Genomic DNA, 26,301 nt, shown 5'->3' on the forward strand with positions numbered 1-26,301 from the left:
ATGTATTCTATTGTTGCTCCGGGGGGGACTGTGTGGGTGGTCCTTGAAGGAATGTTCATGTTTTATGTAGCCTAATTCATTTTGAAATACTGCTGTTAAACCTGTTTGTGTACTGACATTTATCCACCACAAAAACAATTATTATCTAAGGTTTGCATGAAAACATTTCTACTTCAATGATATCAAGTGAAAGAAGCGAGGGGTTAATTTGATGATGTCCATGACGTTGATAATAATATAAAACAAACTGTTATCGACTGTTTTGGTAAATTTTACTTAAATGACAAAGGTGGGGTCCTTCGACAGTCGATAACAGTTTGACATTAAGGTTCTCTGTTCTGTCTGTGGAGGCTTGTGGATAAGACTTACAGGCCTTCCTTTATTTCCTCGAGCTCCCCTCTCTCCTGGAGAGCCGGGAGGTCCCTGTTGTGATGAACAAACAGAAACAACAAGATTCAGATAGTGATCAAATCAAAGCACAACGATGTGATGCTCGTAAATATATGACAACAGCTTTAAATGTCACAGTGACTCAGAGGTAGATCACATTCTGCAGAAGTCCTTTTAAGGGGAAGTTAGGAAAGTGAACTGTCCTCTTATGCCATCTAGTGTTAGCTTAACTGGCTCAACAAGTAAAAAAAAGAAACTGGGGAAGGTGTCACATGCAGGAAATGAGGCGGCCAAGATGCTCACCATAGGTCCAGGGCGACCTCTAATACCAGTCACCTGCAAGGATAACATTAAATAGATGAATAAATATTTTTATTTATTACAAATATTGTAGTGTTTAATCATTTAAATAGCAAACACTCACGAGTGGGACATCCCCTGGTTCTCCTTTCTGGCCCTGATAGAAACAGAGACAATGTTTAAAGCCCATTCTCCATGATGTTGATAATAATATAAAACAAGACAAAAATGTTGTAACGATCACAATTGTGGGCTCACCCTAAAGATCCGGCCGCCACCACCTACAAGGAGGAGAAAGAATGAAATAATTATTTTTTTAACATAAATGTTAGAAGCACTATGTGGCAGTGAAGAAAAAAAAATGCTGATAATTATTTTTCTAAACTAGGAAATGGTCAGAATAATTTCTGTAGGTTCCCAAATTTTTTGTTTCTGAAAAAGTTTGGGGAAATGATTAAAACAATTGTTTGTCTTGGCTTGTAATTCTAATTCCATTTTTTGTTTTGAATAACATTTAACTTCAAATTCAAATATAATTTTTAATAATGAAATTATTGATTCATTCATCCTTTCGTCCATTAATTCATGAATTCATTCATTTCAATGCTGTGGTGAAAAGCTGAAAAAAGTCTTGGCTAGTGAAAAAAAGACTTTGATGTTGTTGTCTCCAACACAAGCTTTTTGTCTGTGAAAACAGTCTGGGTGTTGTTTTGTTCATGTGACAAGGTGCAAAAAAAAAAGTTGGACTTGAAAACTGACTGAAAAAAATCTTAGGCCCATTTTAGTGTTTGTTTTTGTAATACTCATTTCGGCCACAAGAGGCTTGAAGTCATAAACAATAAATAGAAAAAAAATCGACTCCTTTTTCTTCAGTTGCCTCTCAGGCCTTCCATAATATATCGAGTTTATTAGAGAAGAATGTAGAGGTGAAATAAACACATCAATTTGTCATCATTTAGAAGGTCAATGAAGTTAAAATTGTCCATTTGAACTCCTTCATGAACCCCGATGACTCACTCTTAGAGTCTATTGATGTTAACAGTTTGATGATGGCATCATTTGTTCAGTGATTTTGAAGCAGCAACACAAAGACTTGTCGAAGCTCAAACATTTCAAACTGATGACATCATCGTTATAATCATTGATTTAAGATGTGATTATTATTTCTTCTGACTTTTCTTGAAGTGGGTTTCTATAACTGCCACCTCCCCCCACATACTTGAAATATAAAGACGTATATAAAAACGTTTCTAGGTACGAATATATTCTTATTCTTTTCCACTTTAACAGAGATCAGCTGCTCCCTCACCCCCGCCGCCGCCGCCGCCGCCGCCACCGCCGCCTGATGAGCCACTCTGACACACAGGACAGCACTCTCCATCGGGGATGACCACTTTGTCACAGTTGCTCAGCTCGTCACACTGAATCTCATCGCACAGGACCTGGCCGTTGTCGCACACACAGATCCTGCATGGCTCCGGCTTCCAGATGTCCTTGTTGGTGTAAGTCTGGCCGTCAGCCGTGCAGCCCAATTCATCTCCTGGAACACACACAGGTGGAGAATACACACTTAGTTTTTCTTAACTTTTGGTCAGTTACAATAAAGCAAAACTAACTGATAGACTGTGATTTTCTTTCTCTATATCAACTTAAAGGTCACATCTTGTGCAAAATACATTTTATCACGTTTTTCTAACACTAATATGTGTCCCTATTCTGTCTACAAAGTCCCCAATTATGAGAAAAGTCCATCCCCTCCGTCTTATGCCTGCTCCACTTTTCAGAAAATGTGTGCTCAAACAGGCTTGGAGATGTTCCCTTCATGACATCACAAAGGGCAGTAACCTCTCCCCCAGGTTACTGACACTCCCACAGCTAGGTGTTTGTTTGGCCTCTGAGTCTCAAGATGGAAAGCCAGAGCCACCCAAGCCCTTCTAGAGGGGCGTGGTCAGACACAGCTCATTTACATTTAAAGCTACAGGCACAGAAACAGCCTGTTCTGAGGGGTTTACAGACATGATCAAATACAGGATCAGAGTGGATTTAGAACAATAAATTGATTTTTGTTTTGGGGAACTCTGAGACTGATTTAAACTTGTTGAAAATGAGGAGAATATGCGACCTTTAAAGTTAACCAAATTGAAAGCTCAACTTTTTTTTCATCACTGCTTTTCTACATTTTCTGAGTCAACAGATAAGATATGACAAAAAAGCCCTTTTGCTGGTGTTCACACTGAACTGATGATCATGTAAGCTCATTAAAACCCCAAATACAAAAAAGAACGTAAATTCCTTCAAACATTCAACCAAGTTAATGTGAATTCCTCCATTCTATATTTTCTTTGTTTCCCTAAAGGCCCAGCGACATCATGCAAAAAAATAAGGCTGTAGTGTTAACGCATGAAGCATTTTTTATGCGGTTGAGAGAGCATCGACACAAACAAAGAATACTTTCTTACCACAAGGCAACAAGACTAAACACCAAACCATGCTGCCGTTAATTCATTTACTGCCCCTCAGAACAGCTGTTGCTGTTCAACTTATTTGAAACAAGATTTTCCACCATTTTCTGCACAGACACAGTCGGGGAGGAAAAAGGTCTGGAAAACATGCAGTTATGAGGTCTCCAGCCGTCAGACATGAGGTCATTTCCTCCAGAGGAAAGTGTCTCAGAGACTTGACTTACATTCAAAAAGCTGTTCTTCACAAACAACTGGATCAGATGAACTTCAACTTGCAAATTATTAAAAGCTATTTCTATTTTTTTTAAAGTTCAAATTAAATCTTTTGCAGAATACAATATAATGAAACAAGATATATTAATAAAGAGGGAGGCCCCGGGCTCATTGTGATATGAGTCTGGATTTAACACGAACAGGGAGTATAAGGACTCTGTAACCTGAGCCCCCCCCCCCCCCTCTCAGGTCCTCAGAGACACACTCTGAATCCTTCACCTGTTCCTCACACAAACAGCAGGTGGCAGCTCTGAGCTTCAGACTGCAGGTAAGTCAGGTTCAGGAGAGGAGCCTTTGACTTACTGATAGAGATTCTCATAGTTTTCTTTGAGTACAGCAGATGCTACATTAGGTACTTGGGTGCATGTTTGACAATACTTTCCCAGACCTGTTGGGAATCCTAAAAATCAAAGAGCTGCAATAATAATGTAAAAGTAAATGTGCAACAATTAGAAGAAGGAAAAAGTGCAGGTGTTCTTAAACTCATGGCTTTATGCTGTTTCAACCCCTTTTCATATTTGTCTTAGGACAAGCCTGTGACAGGAAGAAGCAGTAATGGGTATCTGTTTACAGAAGTTGTCAGTTTAGATATTTAAGTCCAGAGTTCACCTCAGGAGTCAGCTGTCGAAAGAAAATGAAAACAAACTAAGGAATGTTTAAACAATGATCACAATCAACTGGAGTGGCCAATTTAGTGGATATAAGTTTAACTTTTTAGTAACCATCTCATCTTTAGTGAAACATACTGACTCACACAGACGTACAGTATAGGGAAAGCGAGAGATGTATAGCCAGCACATTCACGGAGACCTCATATACAGTTGTTATGATTTGGACATGTTCTTCTTTGATTTGTGTTGTACCATAACTTCAGTGTGACTTAATTAAATGTTTGAGATTATAATTCCTAGTCAAGTGGTTCCCAACCTTCTTCCTCAGAGACCCCAAGGTGCCAAACGAAAAAATAGGGTTCCATTGTTGAATTCTTTGTAAGCTGAGTTACAAATGTTGCTGACAAGAATGTCTGATATTTTGAGAGGGGAAACATCTCTACACAGTTTATTCTTCAGACTTTGAATAAACTAACCAGTACGTGTGTTATCTTTATTTTAGTTAATATATATATATTTATTTTTGGGCTTTTGTGAGACAGGAGAGACAGGACAGTGGATAGAGAAAGAGAGTGGGGAATGACATGCCATTTGAACCTGGGCCGCCCGCTTGGAGGACCATGGCCTCCATACATGGGGCCACCAGTGCCCCTATTTTAGTTATATATATGTCCGAAACTTATTTTGATAACCTACGAGCAGAGACAGTCTCACGCCCCAAATGCTGGTTTGGGTTGGGATCCAAAAGTGGGTCGCAGAGTCATTTTCAGTGGGTCACGAACCCTTTGCCTTGGGGGAATAAATTTGTCAAAAAGTCTATGAAGTTTGTTCCTTTTTATCAGTCACATGTTTTGCACTGTCTGAAGTCCATACTCTACAATTTTCCATTAAATAAATATATTTCATTGAAAATATCAGAAATGTGTGTCATGAAGAGTCATGAAGGAGAGAAACACTCCCCTAGTCCAAGGCTCACCTTTACAGTATTGTGCAAGTTAAATCCTGATTAATTCTGGGTGCCAACTTTAACACAGTGGGTGTGAAACCCCTCGCTAATAATATAGCTAATATCAGAGTTATGAGAGCAGAATTATTCAAGAATAGTGACCGTGTGCCAGAGGACAAGAACTTGAAGCTCTGCTGTCCTTGAGTCAAACAAATGCATCGACATCTCGTCTTGCCTTTTAAGACTTACACTTTAAGAAAATATGCTCTCAGGGAAGCTGCTGTAAAGATCAGCAACGACAGTAACCGGCATCACAACCTTTACTTCAGTTAGCACCAATGGGAATTTGGAAACTTTGGTTCCCCCTTTTATGAAAAAACAACAACACTGAACTCACCTGAGCTACAAATTAAACTACTCGTCTTATAATCAAAGCCTGTTTAAAAGCTGATGAACTTGACTTTGTTTTCTAGGATAAAAAGGTTCAAATCTAAGACGGTTAATGTGTAGGTAGATTGAGGATGTGGGTGATGAATTACATTTCATTAAAACATGCCATAACAAGACATTACCTCTGAAATACCTGGAACTAAAGGACTTGACCTGGAAGCTGTTCAGATGCACCATGTAATCAGACTCTCTTTAGGTTCTTACCTCTGATCTCCAAAGTACACACATGTGATGTTTTGGTAATAACAGACAATGGTATGGAGGACATACATGATCTTCTATTCTTAATGTGGTTTGTGTTATTTCTTTTTCTAACACTTTTAAGTTTTTTGTTTAATTTTTTCTCATAAAAAAGAAATAAAAATGGGTAGACAAAGCTTTCTCAGTCGCTCTTGTTCTGTCAGATGATTCAATTAAACAGCATTAAAACACACTTCCTGCTTTCTAACAGCCAGAAACATCCCACTGTCTCAGCTGTGGTCCTTCAAAATGAAAGACAGCCCCTCATGGAACTCCACAATTCATCTCTCTTCATTTGTGGTGAATCATTTGGATGAACTCATGTCATGAATCTTCATTTATTGGAAAGCAACCTACTTTTCTTTTAAAACATTTTTTCCTAAATCACAGTACAAAATGTTCCCTTATAAATCTGTTACTAATTAAATATGTCTTCATATTGTTCTTTTTGCCTCAAACATAGTTTCCTTATGGCGTCCTATTTACTTTGGTTTTGTCTTTACAGGAGTTAAACTGTTTAACATGAGTCCTTCTCTTTGCCGAGACTTAATAAATCAAACTGAGGATGTCTGCCACGGAAGGTGATTTTTCTGTTTGGTTTTGAGAGATTTCATGTTGGGAGTTTGAGATTTACTGGAAGAGAAGTGTGGTTTTCGAGAGCGGTATTAAAAAAAAAACCCACCACAAGCCTTGAGGAGGAGGAGAAGAGGGAGGTTTACTTTTTCCCCTCCTCTCAGCTAATTCATCGCAGGGCCCACACTTTTCCACAGATGCCGTAAAAGCACGGTTTGATGGTGAAAACGGTTAAAAGGCATGCTCCCTTCTGATGGTAAATGCTTGATCTGGATTTTCCACTAGTCAGCTCCGAGGGCAGACGGTTTCCTCTTCTGGTTAAAAAACATGGCGTCTGGAGCTTTTCAACATGACTCATGTGTCTACACTCTACCTATCATTAAGTGAAGCCCACCAGACAGATAACAAAGAAACCCAATGACTTCTCCTTTGAGTCATGGCACACATCAAAACCACGAGTGAAAACCAAAAACTCTTGATGAGTAGTTGGTGTTCCTCTACGTTTAAAAAAGTGAGAACAAGAAGTGCTTTTCACTTGCATTGATTCTATCTGCCAACAGGGGGAGACTGTGCTCGTTTAAAAAAAAAGTACTATTGTAATGAAGCGTCAAGCATCGGCTGACAGTGTTGAAATAAGAAGCCAAAGCAGAAGTTCGCCCCACCAAGGGGGCTCTCAATCAACAATGACAAAAGATGAATTAGAAGCTAGCGGGGATAACGCGAGTGATTCTCTCTGCTAAACTACCCCCACTCCTGATGAATATGATCTCCGTGTTGACCATAGTCAAGATGTACAGGCAAAACAGAGATGAGTAAAATGACTTTATTACAGACGAGGTAATGTTTCCAAGAACAGTTATCATGACATTTTTATCACAGCAGCACAGGCAGCAACAGTATGGCAGCTTTCATTCGCAGTTCCTACTTCCATCACAACACATCCAATATTTCCACAGCAACCATAAACATGTTGTGTCTGTCAGGACAAGAGACAGGCTGTTACAACTATAAAATTAAGGTTTTCTCTGGCTTTGATAACTATTTCAAACATTTGATGTAAAAAAAAATACAACATAGGTTAAGTCAATTTATATTGAATTGAGAAATTTTACTCTAAAAATTCTACAATCTGTAAGGCCCGCACACCTCTTTGCCTGTTACTTGGTTGACCGAAAGTTAATCTGAGACAGGATTTACAACATGGCGACCTCCACATAGTGGGCTATAAAATACCGCTTCAGAAACCAGTGGGTGACGTCACTGAGACTACATCCAAGGACTTGGGTTTTTTTTAAATAAATGTTTTTCTCTGTTTGTTTATGACCTAAGTCAACATTTTCCAAATTAGTTAATGGTCTTCTTCAGTAGTTCAATCATATGTAAACCATACCATGCTTTAGGTTAGCATCCCAGAGTATTTACTGATGTATCTTGCCAACAAAGCTAGTGTTTGCGTTAGCTAGATGATAACTTATCGTTTGCCAAATCCCTACCCTCTTATGACAATAAGGTCACTTCTGAGGCTTAAGATGAGCGTTGCTAAAATTGCTTCTCTCAAGGCTGCAAAACAGCCCGCAAAGCAAAAGGTCACTTGATAATATCCACTCCTTGTTTACAGTCTACTGGGAGAAGCTTGAAAACCTACTTTTGCATTGCCAAAAACGAGACAGCTGGAAAAAAACAGTGAGAAGATGGAGGGAAAAAACTAGATAGTTTATGGATTTTCCCCAGTTAATACTCACAACACACTGTGTTCAGAGAGAATCTATTGCAGCCACAAGTCGAGGGGTTAGAAAATGACCTTATGGAAACAATGAGTCACACAGAACTGGAACTCTCATTTCCTTTAGAAAAGAGTCCAACTGCAGGACTCACACTGATGGCCTCATTTTAAATTTTTAATGATTTTTACTGAACTGATATAGATTTTACAAAACCATTTCTGTCGTTTGTTTCCACTCGTTCTGAACAAGTTCTACATGGTGGTGAGAGCAACTTGCCCTACGTGGTTGATACTGAGAGGACTGATTGCTTGTCCAGATGCAGATGAGTTACAGCTGCTGAGGGGGGGGGGGCTCTGCAGCAGCTGCACTTTCCTGCTCTGAACCCCTTGGTGTCATGGCTGAACATAAATCTTCCCTCTGTAAAGGACCTTTAGCCCAACCTGGGATTGTTCCACTGATGAAGCTGTCCATGAAAGCAGACGTTGTCTTCCCACATTAGGGTCAAAAACAAGTCAACGCCTTGTTTTTCTTCAAAGGAAATCAACACTTTAAATTAGCCCCTAACCCTTCTGATTTCAAATGCTTGGAAAATGATTTTACTTTTAAAAACAAAGTCTATCTGTTCCGTATCCTAAAGCATGGAGGATTTGCTGTTTTGAGCTCATAGGGGCTTGAAATCTGAAATAAAGCTCTAGTTCGAACATGCTCTTCACCTTGGCTTCAACAAACAAAGCTCAGTATCTAGAGGGAGGGGAGGGAAGCTCAGGCCAGGAAAGTTAAAATGAATCAGCTTGCTGATTACACGTCTGGGCTTTTCCATCAACAAGCCCCCGTCTCCGATGGGTCTTCCTTTTAAAGAGGCAACCACAGATATGAGCTGTTCCTTTCCCCCGCTCAGCCCAGGGAGGATTGTAGTTCGGCTAAATTACACATCCCCCCTCCTCGCCCCCCTCTTCTGCTCGGCTGACTGACTTCTTGCTTTCTGTTGCCTTGATTCAACTCCATCTTAGAACTTAATGTGTGATGTAGAACAGAGAGAAAAAAAACAGAGAGGTTTTGAAATCTATATCTAAATTCCAATCTAGTTGGTTAAGCTATTAAATTCGCTTTTGGACACAACACAGGACTTTGGTTACATCCAAACATCACATACACACAAATTGGCAAAGTAACCAACGTATGAAATGTAATTAAAATCTGAAACACAATCTGTTTTCTTACTTTAACATCTTTCTAGTTAATGTGCGATATTTCCCTCAGCGTATGTCAGCAAGGACATTATCCCACATACGTAGCTTAACCCATGTATGAAACTTTACTTAAACCATGTATTATAATTTATCAGGACTAGCGGATTGACTTGAAACCAAACCATGATGCTTTTGCTTCAAAAAACGTAATCAAACTGTGACTTTTCCGTTATGTTACCAACATGTTTGTCTTGACTTAATGTGCAGGCCATGGTACAGTAACATGTTCCCAAACATCTGTAAGGGCAATTCATTAGAAAAAAAACCTCACATAAAGTGCTACAAGCTGGATGCCCATACTGTACTAAACATGGGAAAAGTTTCCTCTTCAACTTATGTTGGAGTAATCCCAAGATAAGTCTAGAAAGGGCGCTAAACGGCTTGTTCTACAGATCATGCAATAGTTCCCTGATATGAAACCAAGAATTTCACAAGACAGCTTCAAGCCTCTATATGTTCACCGTTGAAACCTCTTACATACTGCAGGCCCTCCACTAAAATGAGACGTTTTAAGCAGAGGCTCAAATGAGGGGTTTAACTGATGATAGAATAAGATAAATATGTTTTTGAGCTGAAAATAATTCAAAGCTAGAGCAACCACTGAGATAGACATATTTGGTTCTTACAGTTGTAACAAACAAACGGCTTCTATGTCTACATGTCATATAGAAAATTCAAATGACCACATAAGTATTTAAAATCATAATGAAATAAAAAAGATGTATCAGAAAGAGCATGATTTTGCTGTAAATACAGAATGAAAAGACAGGTTCAAAAACAGGCCACTCTATATGGGCATGAAATGTGCCCAATATGAAATCCTCTGTACAACAGAGTTCAACACACTGATTGAAAACATGTGGAGTTTTCCTCTGGTCTCTCTTTGATTCATTTTCCATGGTTTTTATGTTTGATAATATTCAAGTTTCTCTGTGACCATGAAAGCTCTATGTTTCAATGCTCTGCTCTTCTGTGTAAGATCTGCTGCAGACGTGACTAGAAGGAAGTGTTGTTTAGTGTATACATCCATCCAAGTCCTTTACCATAGCAAAACGAGGAATGTAAACATGAAAGTTTATACCTTCAAACTGCACGTTCCCTCTTTGCATTCTGGTTCCTATAATTCAGAACACTGAACATATGCGTTGCCTTGAACAATCCCATGTCACAGTAATGTTTGTGCCACACATTTTCCAGTAAACCAAAACAAATAGAGACATGACTGATGCAACAACATCTAATAAGTAGGTTAAACAATGAATGGGTACATCTCAATTTTTTTAATGTATGGTTCATTTAAAAATGTTCATCAGCTGTTTAAATACGACTTTAAAATTAATGTTGTAACAGCAGTTAAAGCTTCATACTATATATAATCACGTCGGTCGTCTCTCAACCGGAAGGTCAGGGGTTCGATCCCCAGCTCCTGCAGCTACATGTCTGACATGTCCTTGGGCAAGACACTCAACCCAGTTGCTCCCCCTGGTTCATTGGTGGTGTGTGAATGTGTAAGAATGGGATTAGTTGCTTCTGATGGTCACTTTACATAGCAACCTCTAACATCAGTGTGTGAATGTGTAGGTATGACCTGCGGTGTAAAACCGCATTGACTAGAAAGACTACCATTTGTTTGAAAGCATTTCAAAATGAGAAATGGAATATCCCCAATGCAGGTATTGAGTGGACTGGTATAAGTCAATTTAACCAGTAAAGAAACCTGTTAATTGGCTGCTTATGCTGCAAAATTGACACTAATTGTGAGACTGTTGCGATGCTTATTATGGTAAGAGGTTTGAATATGTGACTACAGACTGAAGATAATGGATGTTTACACAGTTGTAGAAAAACTATGAAAGTTAAGTGTTTAAACTGCAACCAAATGAACTTAACAGACTTGAGTCAATAACTGCAGAAAGCAGATCCTGTTCTCCATGTAAGTTGAAATAGCCTCTGGGTAGAGAACAAATCACCTAAAAGTCTGTTCAACTTTAAGCAGGCGGAGCTGTTTGATTTGAAATCAGATCTTACACAAAGTGCTGGTTAAATGTCAAACATGTGGTTTTCATATCCTCCAAAGGTAGGTCCAAGGAGCATTGATCAAGCTAAATCACACACACTGACTCTTTTTTTAAACATGTGAACACTGTGCCTGTCTAACCTTTACTTCATGAAATTGCACTAATAGGAAACAGTGTTTGTTATCATAGTAGTGTACCTTTAAGCACTGGAATAGTTGATAAGGACAGCCAGGCCATCAGATCTGATCAGGAAGTGTTTTTATTTCTAGTCCCAGAGTACAAAGCCAGTTCAAGCTCGGAACATTTTTCTAGTGAACACACTCCTCGTATTATTTTCATAGACATGTTTGTCAAGTTGCATTACATTTTGAAAGATGCTAATATCATTAGCTGGTCAATTTAAAAGCAGAAATGCAGCAAAGGAAAATAGGTGATGTCAAACATTCCAGTTTAGCAGAGCGTTTGCAGATACACAGGGTCAGAGCGCCCCGGAGTTTCACATCAACTGAGCACTCTGCCAGATGTGGAAGAATAAACTGTGGATTCTCTACCAGGAACTCAGAGAAGTGTTTTCCAGCACAATATGTTCTTGCCGTGTGGCTGAAATACAATAAAGGATTGTGTTTCAAGCCATTTATACTTAAAAAAAAAAAAAAAGTCCATGAATATAGTAACCGGACATGTGTTGACAATATGGTCAGCTTAAACGAGAAACTGTGGAAAGAAATGTTTGAAGTGTTACAGTGGCTGAACTTCCTCTGCATTCTAAGCTTTGCTCTGCTGGACACATCTGTGACAAGTTATGAATTATTCATAACCAACAAAGGGGGAAAAATGTTGAAACTTAAAATCCGTCACAAAATGTCTTTTGAATGACGTGCTTCATGAGAGCTACACTTATGACAGTGGTGAACTGGTCCTTCAACAAGGAGTGTTTATTATAAACTGTGAGGTGTAATGCAACAACATAACACTTTTTTTTATTTTACCAAAGACATTTTGGGTTTTAAAAAAAAAAAATCTAACTGTGTTGGGTTCCTCATGTTTTTGCTGTGAAAAAAATGAAATGTGTTCTAACTCAACCAGTGTCTGGTACATTTCATTTCAAATCAAATCAAAGCTGTGAATCCAAAGCATTTAAACTTTACATTGAAAATGTTGCAAAAAAGTGACACAAGCAGTGTCTAAGCTACTCTTGGTAATCTAAAATCCTCAAGCGTTGAATGTCGCATCACATCATGCACGATTGCAAGCTCTCTATCCACACTTCATCAGTTGTATATTTTATTCTCTGCTTTGTGAATTTCCATTTCCCCCCCACAAACAGTATGACATCTAGTGTTTTTGTATTGACAAGCTATTGGTTTCAATCTCTACACTCAAATGCTAAATAAATAATAAATAATAAACTCCTCGCAAAAAGTTGAATAAAGTTTATATCCAGTGTTGACACAAGTCAATGTAGAGAAACCCCTCATCCCAATTATACACGTATGCCCTTCTGATAAGCTACAGAACCTACTTTATGGCCCTTAGTTTCCACCCCAACCAAAACAGCGTTATCAAGTTCAACAGACCCCGGCTCCGTTCATGCTAGCCAGCCAGGTGGTGACAACAGCGATACCTACCCTACCACATGGACCCTTCTGGCCCCGAAAACTCAACCATATAGACTCATGGGCAGCCAGAGCCAGGACATCATCGGGGGTTGGAACGTCCCTTCACTGACTTAGACTTAGAAAATGTTATTTATCAAAGAGGGCTGTCCCACAGATAATCCAGACCATGCATACATTTACAAACAAACAACAGAGGGAGTATGTCAGAGACAAGTTGGACACTGGTGTCCAATTAGTCCCACGACACCAAAAGAGCAACATGAAAAGTGCCCACAGAAGGTTTAATCCCTAAGAAAGCTGCAGCTGATCTGCAGATTCCTGATTACATTTGAGAGTTTTTTGAAAGGAATATTCACAGGAAATTTGTCAAAGACCTTTAGCACACGCACACACACACACACACACACACACACACACACACACACACACACACACACACACACACACACATACACACACACACACACACACACACACACACACACACACACACAAACACATACATCTATTTCAATTAGAGACTGGTTTCCAATAAACTCAGCAGAATATTTGAAATGACTGCATGGCTCAATATTAACGGGTAATGATAGAAATGTGTTCTTCATGGTTTTGGTTAACCGTCAGCATACTGTAAGTCATTACCATCCATGGCATCTGCTGTTTGGATCAGAGCGTTACACCTTTGTTTTTTCAAGGCCCAGGCACATAATGTCTGCCTCCTTTTTCTCTGCATTTTACTTTGACATCGTGTTAACCATTTCACCTTCTGCAGTTTAATACCTGAAGTAAAACAGGAGCAACATCAAACTCATCACACAAAACTTTCACGCACAAAGTTGCAGCTCAGCTGACAAAGATCCCTCGAATGCAGAACTATCTGTAAACAAAGTTTTTAATGAGTTAAAAGGAGAAGGCAATGCTGACCATAAAAACAAAACAAATGATTGGAATCACATGTCCAAACGTTATCATTCATCAGGATGGAAAGGATTTTGCTGTTTTTAAGATGGCCTATTTAAGTGGTGTGTAGCAGCCTTTAAGGCATGAGAGACTTATTGGCTCCACAGTTTGTCTGACCTCAGTACTAAAGCAGTTGAATGATGATGCATCCTCTCCTCAAACTAAATGGCTGCCGGAGGCTCCATTTTTTAAATCCCACTGATTCTTCCGCCGTAGCCTGAGTTTTCTCATCTAAGCTCTCCAATCTCCCTCTCTCTAACCTCATCCCTTGCAAAGTAAACTGTCTCCTTCTGGACTTTTCCTCCACACTCCTATGCTTGTTCCTGTTTTGTTCTTTTCTGTTCCTGTAGAACTTTTTTTTTCCTCACTCTGGTCCTTTTGTGTCTCCATTTTGTTTTTCTTAAAGCTCAGAGAAATGATGCAACCGAGAGGCCTCTGCACAAGAGTATATCATATGTTGTATGTGCAGCGCCTAAGGCAACGGATGATGTTCCCCATAAATATTTACATATTCAGCCGGACTGCATAGTGCAAGTTCAAAAGATCATTTATGTTTATAATAGATGGTGAGCTTTAACTGATGCTCACATCCAGAATGCCTTAAAAAACGCTGCAAGAACACAATCAGTTCAAATGAAGTCCCCATGAAATAAAAAAATAATTGTCCTGGCCTAAATCCAGCATTACTGTGTTAAATCATATTTTTGAGTGTGCACAAACCCCTTAATGAAATCCAATACTTCATTTATTCATGTTTATTACTTCCTTTCTTAGACAGCTCATTTAAATGAGAGATACATGAGGTACACAGCCTCTGAAACTTTCACAGTAATCATTATATCTTTGACGAGTTTATCAGGCTTGAATGGAAGACAATTCATTGCTTCAAAGGTTATACAGGTATAGTTTTTAACATTGGCCCTTTAAACTAAGGGCCTTTACTACTGACAGGTGCAATAGTTTTTTAACTGTTCCAGTATACCTAAAATACACAGAATCCAAATGACCTCCACTTAACCCTTTGAGGCAAAAGCACCTGATCTAGAGGCACCTTTAGGAACACTACAAGGCCAATTTTCACAACTGACAGACTCAGATATTTATTCAAACTGTCAAATAACATCATGAAATTGATTCCCCCTGAGTAAGATGTTTTAAACTGGAAACATCAAACTTCAAATCTCACCAGACTCCTTTGACAAAAACAGTTATTTGATCTCACAGGACAAGAGATCTGATGATCCAGTGCTGCCAATTAACAATTCAAAAGAGTAACACAATCTCAAACAAAAAACTAAATCAATACAGCAGTAGACAAAGACATCACTTGTTTTACATTTACAATTAGCCTTATCATGACGACTTGAAGCGATTTGCGTGTCCTTTGGTAAGACACTAAACACCAAATTGGTCCCACTGCTGCGTCGGCAGCGTGTGAATGTGTATCAATGGGATTAGCTAATACTGATGTTCACTTTACTCAGCAGCATCTGCCATCAGTGTGTGAATGTGTAGGTGTGACATGCGGTGTAAAAAGTGCTTTGAGTAGTCAGAAGACTAGAAAAGAAATATACAAGTCCACTTCATTTTTTTTTAACCGAATAGATTCAATCTTCATCCTTGTGTTGTCTGACACTGAAAAAAATCTGAGCCTGCCATTGGCCTACCCTAACCCCTAACCCTAACCCTAACCCTAACCCAGAAAGGAAATAGGGCCCATGAATTCAAATACTTGTATTGCCCTTTAATGCCACAACAAAAAGGTTTTAAATGCTGAAAGCTGTACCATATTTTTGCCAAACACTTCTGGGAGATACTTGTCTCAAAGTTATCTGACATGATTGTATTCACAGGAAAGGCAAATACAAAGTTGTGTTACAGTCCTGAAATCCCAACCCAAAGCCAATGTTATGGAGAGGCTTTTTGAAAGCAGAGTCCAAATCTGTTGAGAAAACAGTGTCTGAGCCGATGTTTAGGCCAAAATTTCCTCCAAACATTGTGTGATGTGCTTGAGTTGGCTTTGGTTCGGTATCATCTCAGAAATGGAAACAATGACTTAATCCAGGTGAACTAAATCAACTGTTCCCAACAAGCTTTCCAGGCTTTCAGGAGACATCCATTACTACTCTGCCTGGATAGACATCCACTATTATTCTAACAGCAGCAGTTAAAGCCTGCTGAGCTCCACGAAAAACACAGAGGGATAACAGCCTGGGCAGTGTCCAGTGATTGTCTCTCTGCAGGTACAAACCACCTGGGACTCCCATTAGCTGCAGAACACACCCTCTTCTTTAAAGAGTTTAAACACTGGGGATTAAACACTGTAGTGGCTCTGCTGGCCAGTAGCCACTGTTAGCTGTGGGTGGATAACTGAGCCCGAGAACAGGTCAACACCAAGAGGCCGCTCGCTGAGGTGATATTACTCAGGCTGAAGCCTCGGGGGACAAACAGAATTTACCACTTTCTCTTTATTGCTAAATGGAGGCTTTGAAGTTTATGGCAGCCAGCATTTTTGTAAATGCTGGAGACAGACACAGACGGAGAGGGGTGACGACGTCAGAGCGTCAGTGTTATGATGCTCTTAATGTTAGCGAGGTTGCAAAAGCCTGCTAACGTAGAGGCCACACAGATTCCCTTAGGGGGTTGAAATCTGTGAAAGTCACTAAAGCTCCATCGTTCATGCGCTGCCAATCCAGTGCAATAGGACTATTTCAGTTTTGTGTTTGGAGTATAAGTTTACGGATACATAAACTGGAAATAAAAATGGAATTGTTTCAAGTAGTTTAGAGGCAGTGTTTCTGTTATTTCTTCGTCTTTTTTGGATCCAGTCGTCCATCATCTGATGACAATTTAACCTCTGTTGGCAAAGACCATCGTTAGTGGACTTTGGGTGTACCAAGCCAATTTTTTATAAAACTGACAACAGACATCTAGGCCAATGGTTCAGCTTCCATCCTTTGAAGAGTAATTGAAGCCCCAAAAGCAACTTTAGAAACTTTAAAGGAAAAAAATATTGAGAGATGAACTCTATGACCAAATTATTTCCACACATTCATATGATAGATTCCAGTTTGGTCTTCGGCTTCTTTCACTTTCCCACAGACTCTTTTCCTTCATGCAACCACAGCCCGGTTACACCATTGTTCAATAACACTTGGTATACAAATGGACTCCACAGATGAAAACCGGAATGCTGAGGACAGAAAACATTCTGCATTCAGAGATTACATCTTTGCCAACCCAACAACCAACATGGACGTTTATTTAACTTTATCAAACATATTCAAAATGTTCATACAAATATCTATCAACCCTGTTTTTGAAAGCTCTTCAATCCAACAAAGGCAACTTTGCTAACAAGATTAAGTAGAAGAAAAAAGAAAGGAAGAGGAAAGCACTTCAATTATGGTTTACATTTTACAAAATGATTTTGCCTTGTATGGTCGTCTTTGCAATGAGCTTAATGGTGAGGTGCTATAATCACATCATATCATAGGAATGATAGGCAATTGTGTCCAAAACAAATAAAACAGTGGTACGTTATCCCCACTTTTGCAGCCAAACTTCATCTAGTTGAGGATCAGCAGTGGTTGCTGAATGCAGCTACACTGGACTGATAAGACTGAAAAATTATGAAACGCCACATGACCTTATTTAATTTCATTATTATTCAGTATTATTATTCAGTATTTACAAGGAAGTTAAGTCCAAACTTAATTGTAGCTGATCTACTTATAACCTGATGCTCTCTCTTGCAGAGAGTCTCTAATGAGAAAAGTGTGAGGGGGTCCTTGTAACTTTACCAAAAAAGAAATAATAATAAACCCCACTCACTCTGCTCAAACCAGTGAAGCACCATTTTACAAGCATCTTTAGAGCATTCTTGCACTGCCTTCAGCAGAGGTTTAGTTCTTGGCAGATGTGCTGCAGTTTGTTTGCTCAGACTCCTCCCTTTCATTAGTAACAGGGGCATTCTTTATTCAGCATGTCATCAGCAGCTGTGTGAGCCTTAGAAATGTCTTCCCAAAAGGCCGCGTCCAACATGAGAAAAAAACTCATCATCTAAAATCATGGTTGTCTTCCATTTCTCACAGCTGATCTCGTTTTCTAATTCTCGCAAAACTAAAACAACCTTTGGGCAAAGTTAACGTCTCCTTTTGAACACAAACAGCTATCATTTGCTTTGCCTTTGTGTGCACAATATTTAGACAAGGCAGGCATTTGCACAACAAGTTACATATACACCAAAAAACAATGTTTCAATCTCATCTTTAGTTTCTTATTGACATTGAATCATAATGCTCGCTTACAACAGCAATGAAATCGACTTTTCCAGAGGAAATTCCATTTTCACATTACTTCCTGTGCTGGATTAGGATCAGTCTAATATCTCCTAGAGGCGGTAGGGATACGAATACAGAGATGTATCTGTCATTAATAACCAAACAACCGTCTTGGGCTTCCCTACTTTCTAACTTTTGTTTTTTCATTTCTCTTTTCCTCTTTCCTGCCTTGATTCCTGTCCATCCTCTCTCCTACTTTTCTCCTTCAGCCCTCTTGATCTCTCTACTTAGGTCTTTTCTTTCCCTTCACCCCCCCCCCCCCCCCCCCCTTTCAGTACTTATGAAATCATGATGAAATGAAGTTCCAATGTTTACAGCTAATCCCTTTCATTATGAGTCCCCATCAGTGAAAGGCTTAGAAACAAGAGGGAGAGAAAGATTAAATAGAAGTCATGACTCAAAGCCTATAATAAGAGCTCTAATGTAACACAGGTAAATAAATATTGGCATCATGCACGACGCAGCTGTGTGAACCCTGTGTGTTTGTTGGTGTAAGACATGATGTGGCTGATAAAGTGAAGTCAAAATGTCTATAGACCACAGCAATTATACGCTTACTTTACAGGATACTGTGTCTTTTGGAAAACCCACGAGGCTTTTATTCTGAAGTTTATTTACAAAAACCTAAAGAGCCCATGTTTGAAGTCATATGGATACCATTTTAAAGCGCTCAGACTATAAATTACCAGGACAGCATTCAGATTTGTTGTTCTTCTGGTTTAAAAGTCTCTTATTTTTCCAAGATTATTGTAGTCAATGAAATGATGGAGAGTCCAAGTAGCTGTTTTTGTAAAGCCTGGTTGCTGACACGTTAAAGGCAAACAATATCAAAGGATGTCTTTAAATCATTCTCGAAAAATTCCACCTCTTCTACTCTGCAGCAGCGTTTTACCCGTTTGGTGAAATCATCGAGGTTAAATTGTTGCGATGAGTCACCGGCTACAAGCAGACATTTCCACATGTCACTGGTCTAACTGTGTGAGAAGTGTTTGTTCGGGAACGCTGACTGGACGTTGCGCCCAGTAAGTATGGGGCAGCACAGACTCACATTGTGTTAAAAGAATGCACCCTTTTTCACATAGAAAAGTTTGATGCAACCGACCATGATCTAGTGTGTGTGTGTGTGTGTGTGTGTGGGGGGGGGGGGGGTATCTAAGTACGCCAGAATCCCCTTAGTCTTACTTTTTCTCGCTGACCTGGAAAATGTCTGTAGCCACGTTTTAGATGCTGTTCCCAGCCACCACATTTGCTTTGTACACGAGATGAGCTTAATAGAAGATGACATTTCAAGAAACATCATACCTTCTGTTGAGATCTGGCAATGTTGCACGAGTGAAGAATCCAACACTATGTGTGTTGGATCACTACTGAACATTTCCCCCTCTGAACATGAGTCTCCTGTTCAACTGAGGACTATGGTACATTCATTTGGATGATTCATTATATAAGGCATCATCATCATTTTAACTTCATCTGTATATCCTGTAAGTCTTAAAAGGAAACTCTGGTCCAGCTTTCTCTTAAGTTAAAGAAATCCACAGATTGTGAATTTAAACAAAAACCTGGAAACAGCAAAATCATGATCTCATGGATGAGTCCATGAAATAGTCATGAATTAGGTCTAGAACTGTGTACATGCCATACACAGGAATTTCATTTTTTAGTCTAAGTCAGCATGTCAAATAAATAAATACATGTAGGTATATTCTGTGCCTTCAACAAAGCCTTAAAGTAAAAAGACAATGTTCTAAATAAAACTAGAAAGTCTGCAAGAGTTTGTGAGCAAGATCGAAACTGGAAAGTGAATTACTGAATTTACTACCTTCTTTAATAACATCGGTTCCCAACCTGGGGTCTGGCCCCCATTATACTCAACTTGGGGGGCACCAGAGATTTCTGGTGGTGGTGGTGGTGGTTAAATCATGACATCACACTTACTGGGAAGCTTTTGTATTTCGGTAAGAGCAAGTATGAAGGCATATTCTCATGGACTTTTATCAATCAATTCAAATCTATTTGAACTCTTTGACAGCATCACTTTTTTTGACACAGCCACAGCTTTACTTAGATAGAAGTCGAGGAGGGGCTCCAAGGAAAAAAGGTCGGGAACCATTGTTGTATAGCTTCCCTGACATGTGATGGTTTAATCCGACCTTTTCTACAGAATCAAAATGTGCCAAAATGTTACCAGACTAAATTTAGGTACAACAATATTTGGTTTGGTTTGGAAAATGATCAAAGTTTGGGTGTAATTAAAACATAATTTTAACCTCTGGTTTCTCATGGGGCACGAGCTGCAGCTTCCTTGTTGAAAGAGGAAGAGCTGCCAGGCAGAAAAACATAAAAGTTACGGTACACGTAAATGGTGCCACCAAGAGACAAGGCTGTCATCCAGGCACACACTTTCAGGTTGCAGGAAACTGTATTTCCAAATGTAAAATCTAGTTTGAAAGACCATTTCATGAACTGATGTAAGACGAGGATACAATCATACTGTTCTGTCTTTTATCTACAAGTTAATGGTTAGTTTTTAAAAAGACGGCAGAAATAACATCCACTACATCAGCTCCTCCCCAGGTAGACCACCTGGATTTAACAAGACCTGAAGGCTTTTTTGCCGCACTTATATGAGGTGTTTCACCATTGAGTCAATCAGCTGTCCAACAAGCTGTCAAAGCCTAAACATAACTCAGGCCACATTGCTAACCCTTGTCACCCACCATCACCCATGTAGCTCCACTTGTTCACCCTCAGCAGTTGTAATATACACAACCTCGCTGCAACATAGAATTTAGGTCTAACCGAAACCTGCAATTATGGCTGACAGTCTCCAGTTTGTGGCATTTTAACGAGTAAGCGTAGTGCTTAAGAATCTAAATGATCAAATTTTTAAGAAGAGGGCTTCTGCTAGAAATTTGTACGATACATGTTCCTTAACTGCAGTCAAATTTTAATCCAGTTGTGCTTCTGCTTTAAGCCTTCCTTAAGGCCTCTGATGCATTTATTTCTTCTCTATCTCTACAATCACGTTTATTTTACAGAAATCTACTGAACCCCCACTTAAATCTGATTCTGCTGAATCATACCTCAGCCCAGAGCACTTCGCCTCAAGAGAGAAGCTACCAGATGGGACACAACCTCGCTTGAAATTGGAGGATTTGAAACAATTACAGCAGCCTTTGAAAAAGTCAGCAGGGGAGAGCCAGAGAACATGCTCGGAGGGAGCGTAATATTACACTGAGACCTGCCAACCTGCAGAGGATGAGCTCCAGAGGGCAAAAATCCTCCTTTTGGAATAACGACAACCAGCTGTGTCAACACTTCGCACAGGAAAACTGGCGGCTGGCCTCCTCCAAACAAAGACATTAACATTTTGGTTGTGTTTGTTTTTTGTAGCATATTAGGATGGACAATGTAAACTTTAAGTTGTTGGGAAAGATAATGTTGGTCTTAATTTCTAAGTTGTGCTTGTTTTATATATGTTGCCATTGTTTGTTTCTTAACTTTTAACACCAAGTTAAGAACTTGGAAAAGGCAGCTTGTTAAGCTCAGTAATTATTAAGGCTGATAACACTTTTAATGGCGGTTAAAGCTGAAATTTAAAAGTTAAATGCGCTTAATGGCATTTTAATCACATGTTTGAAATTCCATTATTTTGCATTTCCCCCCAAAAAGGTATGGTGGATAAGGTATAAGGTAAGGTAAATGACGGATTAAATGTCATCATCCCCTCCAACTCGCTCAAAATGAAATATCCTGCTGAGTTCTCACATCAGTTCACTCAGACTTCCTGCGGAAAAAGTATTAGGGGGTTGGCAGGAGAAACTCCGGATAAGTCAGAGTGTAAAATGTGTCTGTTTGCATCCACACGTGCAGCTCACCGCAAAAACTTCAGGACTTTTTCAGGAGACGGCTTGTGACTGGAACCAGTAGCAGTTTTTGGTCCACTCTTAATTAGAATGAGCCAAAACTGCTACAGCACATGGGAACCCAGCCCATTCAGTGTTTACGTCCTGCCCTGTCATCCTCCCACATGGACCGGCTGAGAGGATCACAGGGCAGATTGGAGGCTAAGTGCCAATCAGGGAGCAGGAAACCTGTCAGTGGGGGCTGTAATTGTCAGGCCTTTGAACGAATAGTTACTTTAACTTGAACCTGTGGAGGATTTCAGCGTACTGTAAAGATACTGGAGACTGTTTGGGCAAAACAAGAGCCAATAAGAGCCACATCCATCCATGCACAAGTCACCCTAAAACAATATTGACACATAATGTCTTACATCAGCCGTTTAACGTCCTCCCGTTCCAACTATCTCTAAGGCTAAATCTTTTTTTCCCCCAATAATATCCAAATACTGCCAAAGCCACTATTTTAACATCTGGAAATCATCCCCCCTCCCCAAGCCTCCATTTGCTGACTGCAATAATTTGGTTTATAAGTAGTTCCCATGGAGCAGTCCTTAGAGGCATAAGCTGCATTAAAACTTATCAGCTCCATCGTCTGTGCCACCGAAAGATCTCAGGTTCACTTCAGACGCTTCTCTGATAAAAACCCTCCTCAAAACGTGTAACCTAAGACACTGTACAATCGGGTGTGCCGACCCCCTTAACTGTGGAAGAAAAGAGGCGTGTAATCAAGTCATAGCTGAAAAATGCAGCATGTGGTTCTAATCAAAGCCGTCTGTGGACCTGGTTGAATTCACATGTTTGGACGTTTCTGCTTTGGTAGAAAACAGCCCATTTGTTGCAATGTCAGTGATGTGGCAACAGCAACTGGAAGCAATTTGGAGGACAGGGTGACCTCATGTTGGTGCGTTGATTTGGAATACCAGATTTTTTTTGCTTTCTGCTCGAGTGCTTCTCTCAGAGTGGGGAAACATTTTCCAGATATGCGTTTCGCTTGGAATGAGTCTGAAATAAAAAAATAAAATAAAAAAAACCACGAGACAACGATGACTCTACTAACAAACCAAATTCACTGTTAGTCTGAGTGTTTGGTCTCTTTGATGTATGGCGCTAAGTGGAATCTTTGAAGATGTTTTACAGCTATGTCAGCGTCTGGGAGGAGTTATGATCATGCTCACACACACACACACACACACACACACACACACACACACATGCAGATGTATTAAGCTATCTGAGGTTAAAGCTATGGGCACAGATTCCTGCTGTTTGTTTTTTAATCAGAAACCTATCTGGGTTTTTCGACTTGTTCCATGTTCACATCCCTTAACCTTACTCCTAATATTATTGAAACACCTCTGCTTCTCCTGTAGGTTTTGGCATCGAGGCTTTAACTATAGTTTTATCCCGGTAATTTATGCTGGCATCACCATTTTTCCAATTCTGTGCTCTACGTCTGCTCCTTGATCTCATTTGCCAACTTGTGTTCTCTTGCAAGCTAACTTTCCGCACATGTGCCGCCATATGACTTTCATCCAGAGCTCCATAACGAAACATTTCAACATTTGTTTTAAACATGGTTTTCGGTCTTTCATGCGCTACATATGATTTTCTAAATTCCATTAAAGTCTGGCTCCTGAGGAATCTTTGCAAACAACCTCAATGTCCTCAACTTTTGCTGACTTCTTTTTGTTTCTTTCAGAGGAATAATGTTGATATTTTACCGAGAGAATGAGTCTGCTTGCAATTATGTAGCTTCGTCAACATTTAACCACATTCAACTTGAAGCTGCAATTTTCCAAATAAAAGCCCCAATTAAATGCAAGAAACACAGGGACTTGTATTTGTGTGGCCATCTGTGGGAGTTAATTTGCATGTGTGGACTTGTTAAATGTTTCTTTAGTTCCTAAAGGGCTTTCGTATTACTTAGCATCTTTGCTAACAAACTCCAACAAATCTGAACATCAAATAGGCCTCCTGTCACTGGTCATCACGTGGAGCAAGCCCTGGAAGACCCCCCTCCCCCCTCTTAAACACACACACACACGCACACACACGCACACACACACACACACACACACACACACACACACACACACACACACACACGCACACACACACGCGCGAGAACAGCGTCCAAAAGCTCTGCTGAACCACATTTTCCCTGAGTCAACAGAAACCATCAACTTTCCACTGTTTGACTTAGGTCGAAATGCAATCATCTCACCCACCACTGCATGGAAAGAAGCCTGCAGGATCACTTTGCTGGAGTATGGACAGACAGTTCCAAGTATTAGTCAGTAAGAGCTTTTGAGTCACATTAGACACAACATTTAGAGCTTGCTTAAGTTGTATATTGTTTCTTTTAATGTATTTAAAAACTACATAAATGTCCATAAAGTCTTCTCAAAATGAAGTGTTGCACTATTAATCTAGTGCCAGCACCATTGTTGTTTGTTTAGCGTAGTTTATACAAGCACAATCTGTATGTTTTAGGCCCTGTGCTTCACTCACCACATGGTGGTGCTCTAACTTGTATCATGATGTCATTCGGCTGTCTCTGCTTTATATGAACTTTATGTGTGAATGTTATAAGGAAAAGAAAAACTTAAATTGTCCACATAGCTTCAAAATACAAGATAAACAAAACTGTCTGGCTGCACTGTTTGACTCCACACTCCATCAGGGGCCCATCAAGTGAACTTTCCAGAGCTCAGTGTGTAGTCATTTACAGAAACAACAGAGTCCCTGTGACGACACGACACATCAAACACTTCAGCTGGGAAAAAAAAAAAAGCAGGGGAAGCACAGTTCAAGTAAAACACGAGCACTCAGGTGTTCCAGGTGTGGATGTTGCCAGCTGAAGACATGAGCAGCCCCCACAGTCACACCGAGTGACTCAAAGAATCCAACAGCATCTCTGCTTCTCATGTCTCCTCACATCTGCTCCGCATTAACATGCAGTCTGTGTTCCCTCACCGACGCACAAGCTCCGCTGTGCAAATTCTTTTAACAGATGTACAACGCTGTCCGAATGAGAGTGGGGAAAAAAACAAAAAAAAACACTTAATGAATGTTCCAAAGTGGCTAAGCAGTGCAGGAGAAATACAAAACCGCAAAGGTGCTGGTTTCCCTCCTCTGAACACATATTCAGTGCCTGAGGGTGACATCACAGTCAATCACTGGCAGATGTCCCCGGGACTGTTTCCTGACATACACGGGTTGTTTGACAATTGCAGATAATCCACATTGGTGTTGCTGTCATCTCTTTTAAATCTTCTCTAAGCTAGACTCAGTCTTGAATAATGAGATTATGTTTGTCTCAGTCCTATCAGCAAGAGCTCTAACTTACATGAACAATGCACACACTAAACATTTAGGCAGCTATCCAACAAAATAACCACAATTCTTAACAAAAAGAACAAATCAAGCTGTCATGTACAAGCAGAGATCCCTCTGCTATTCAAAAAAGCTAACCCAGGAAATGAGCAAATCTCAAATCTGTCTTATCTTAAGTGACTCTCTCCTTAATTAATACCAAACTTAAGGACATTCTGTATCAGTTGCTTTAACCACAGAAGGAGAAAAGTTGCTTTGTAAGTTGTAAAAAGCTAAGGTTCAGACAATTCAAAGGGCAACCATCATTCACACATTATACTCAACAGCAATTAGGTGTAAAAATAAACAGCAGAGGAGTTCACTTACCACTGGTCCCGTCTTGACATGAAACAATCAAAACCTGAGCCCCGGAGACAATGAGAAAAAAGAAAGTCCTTAAATGCACGAAGCCCATCATGTCTATAAGACAGACATGAGCCTTCCCTGTGCCCAAAAAGAAAAAGGGGAAAAAAGATGAAAAAAAGAGGGAAAAATGCTCAGGTTATCACTGCACCACCATGAATACAAGAGTCCCCCTCCTTGTAAGCAGCAAGCAGACCCAGCCCAGACTGCGTGAGTGCTTTTTTTGTGTAGTTACAGCTTTAAATGAGAAGAATGCTGGAGAGCCTAATTTTCCTCCCCCTTTTGTCAGCCCTCTCCCATAACCATCCTCTCATAGGCTTTAGTGGCTGTGGGAGAACTACACCCATGTTCACAAGTTCTCATACTTTCCAGTGTTTCTCTCTGTCTGTGTCTCAGAATGGAGAAGTCTTAATAGTCTCTAATAGACTTACATTTAAAGATAGCAGGGAACAAATCAGGAAAAAAATGACTTTTGGTTTTTGGTGGTGTCACTGAT

The 26,301-nt window shown here is 39.8% G+C and overlaps 1 protein-coding gene across 1 annotated transcript in view; it reads right to left on the minus strand.

Annotated features, from left to right (window-relative positions):
- The window catches only part of LOC132987074 (collagen alpha-2(V) chain-like), a 45,107-nt gene extending 19,065 nt beyond the window's left edge, over positions 1-26,042 (minus strand). Inside the window, exons 1-6 of the mRNA XM_061053888.1 lie at positions 25,770-26,042; positions 2,018-2,230; positions 949-971; positions 815-847; positions 694-726; positions 370-423 (exon numbers count right to left, since the gene is read on the minus strand). Coding sequence (XP_060909871.1) covers positions 370-423; positions 694-726; positions 815-847; positions 949-971; positions 2,018-2,230; positions 25,770-25,860 — 447 coding nt within the window. The 5' untranslated portion in view covers positions 25,861-26,042. The remainder of the gene's footprint in view (positions 1-369; positions 424-693; positions 727-814; positions 848-948; positions 972-2,017; positions 2,231-25,769) is intronic.
- Positions 26,043-26,301: the final 259 nt, after the last annotated feature.

This window comes from Labrus mixtus, chromosome 13, assembly GCF_963584025.1.
Source record: "Labrus mixtus chromosome 13, fLabMix1.1, whole genome shotgun sequence".
Taxonomy (NCBI): Eukaryota; Metazoa; Chordata; class Actinopteri; order Labriformes; family Labridae; genus Labrus; species Labrus mixtus.